Source organism: Glycine soja, chromosome 12, assembly GCF_004193775.1.
Source record: "Glycine soja cultivar W05 chromosome 12, ASM419377v2, whole genome shotgun sequence".
In the NCBI taxonomy this organism is placed as follows: domain Eukaryota; kingdom Viridiplantae; phylum Streptophyta; class Magnoliopsida; order Fabales; family Fabaceae; genus Glycine; species Glycine soja.
Genome location: NC_041013.1, coordinates 1677620 through 1679766, shown reverse-complemented (window position 1 = coordinate 1679766; position 2147 = coordinate 1677620). Strand labels below are relative to the sequence as shown.

The 2147-nt window shown below is 37.4% G+C and overlaps 1 protein-coding gene across 1 annotated transcript; it reads left to right on the top strand.

Moving 5' to 3' along the window:
• Positions 1-304: 304 nt before the first annotated feature.
• On the top strand, positions 305-2147 carry LOC114378544 (expansin-like A2). Its single transcript, XM_028337165.1, has 5 exons — positions 305-539; positions 646-755; positions 870-1048; positions 1529-1661; positions 1764-2147. The coding sequence occupies exons 1-5, from the start codon at positions 422-424 to the stop codon at positions 2007-2009; spliced, it is 786 nt and encodes a 261-aa protein (XP_028192966.1). The 5' UTR covers positions 305-421; the 3' UTR covers positions 2010-2147.

Below are 2147 nucleotides of genomic sequence, written 5' to 3'. Positions count from 1 at the left end.
TCTTGAATGCTCCAAGCCTTAGTTTATTATTAGTTCCACAAAGTAAAGGAAACAGAAGTGGCAAAGGAACCTCCGAAAGAGAGAAAATTTTTTGGCACCAAAAAATAATCATTACCTCGTAATCGAGGTCCGTCTCCATCATCTAGTAAACATAGTATAAGGAAAAAGGCACAACACTGGCACAGTTAAATTAAAAAGAAAGAGAACACGTTGTAACCAGTTAGCACACAGAGAAACAGCTGTTTGGGATTGGCGCATAGATACGCAGGGTCGGTGAGTGAGTGAAGTCAGAAAGTGACCCCATTTAGTTTCATTTCATTCTTATCTGATACCAATGCCTTTTTGGAAAAATGCTGACCTGTGAAACCTTATATATATATACCTTGCTTTCTGAACCAACAAAACCAAACAACAAACATTCATGGCTTTCTTTATTTTCTCCTTCCTCTTCCTTCTTCTTGTTTCATCTTCCACTGCTTGTGATCGCTGCTTGCACCAATCCAAGGCTTCCTATTTCTCCAAAGCTGCTGCTCTTTCATGTAATTAATTAACATTCATTCATTTATTTATTATTGTCTTCAATTTCAGGCCAAATGGAATGATCATACGGTACTAATTTATTATGTGAATTTGAAATTGAATTAGCTGGGGCATGTGGGTATGGCTCTTTGGCACTAGACATAAGTGGTGGACACCTTGCAGCTGGTGTGGCTTCTCTCTTCAAAGATGGAGCAGTTTGTGGTGCCTGCTTTCAGGTGTGTATACAATTATCAGGAGGACCACGTCCAACCATATTTTATTTCATTAATTATTATTATATTATTATCATGACTAATTAACATATGTAATTAATGGATAATATGTTACAGATAAGATGCAAGAACCCAACTCTATGCAGCAAAGAAGGTACCAGAGTGGTATTGACTGATCTTAATCACAATAATCAAACTGATTTTGTGCTAAGCAGCAGAGCCTTTGCGGGCATGGCTCAAAAGGGTATGGGCAAACAAATATTGAAGCTTGGCATTGCTGACATTGAATACAAGAGGTAGGCCTAAATCACTTTAGTTTTAGATAAGTTTTATGCTTTTCATTTTGTTAGCATATGTTGTTTTTTTTCCTTTATTGCTTTGCGAGTGGTTTTGGTTTTGGTCCGTCCCCACTTCCCACCTACCGGCCAGCGCCACGGGCCCACCCACCACCGATAGAGAACAATCAATGTGGACCAACAACGTTTAACTATTATCATATTATGAATCCCTAGGGCAATCATGTGCCACTTTATTAACAGTAACGGTCTAATGTGTTTACTATATAATATAATAGTAATAATAATGTAATGTATAATGTCAGATATTTCATGACCCAATATTAATTTAATTATTATGTGCCTCGGCTAAGTGGAAGTAATTAGATAAGGTCAAGATTGAAATAAATGTTCCTGCATAAACATGTAGAGTGCATCATATTCACACAATTTTCGATCACCGAATACTGATTCTTTCTGCTTGGGTGTTTAATGGAGCAGAGTACCTTGTGAATACAAAAAACAAAATTTAGCCGTTCGTGTTGAAGAATCAAGCAAGAAGCCAGAATACTTAGCAATTAAATTTTTGTATCAAGGGGGACAAACGGAGATAGTAGCCGTTGATGTGGCTCAGGTGTGTTGCAAGACATAAAACATTAGTATTACCAAATTATTTGTTATTTGGTTGAATAAAATTTGCTAACCGTTGCCTTGGTGGGTTACTATTATTTATTAGGTTGGGTCTTCAAACTGGAGCTTCATGAGCAGAAGCGACGGGGCAGTGTGGGACACAAGCAGGGTACCCCAAGGTGCATTGCAATTTAGGTTAGTGGTAACGGCAGGGTATGATGGCAAGTGGATTTGGGCAAAGAAGGTCCTACCTGCTGATTGGAAAAATGGACTTATATATGATTCTGGCCTTCAGATAACAGACATTGCACAAGAGGGTTGTTCCCCCTGCGACGATGGAACCTGGTCATGATTCATTGCTTTGCTGCTCAAGTATAACTCACATATACACATACATATAGCCATAAATTTTAAGAGTAATTAACAATAAGAGTCATAATTAGAAATAAAAACAATAAATATTAATAATGCATTTTCGTATTTGTTTGTA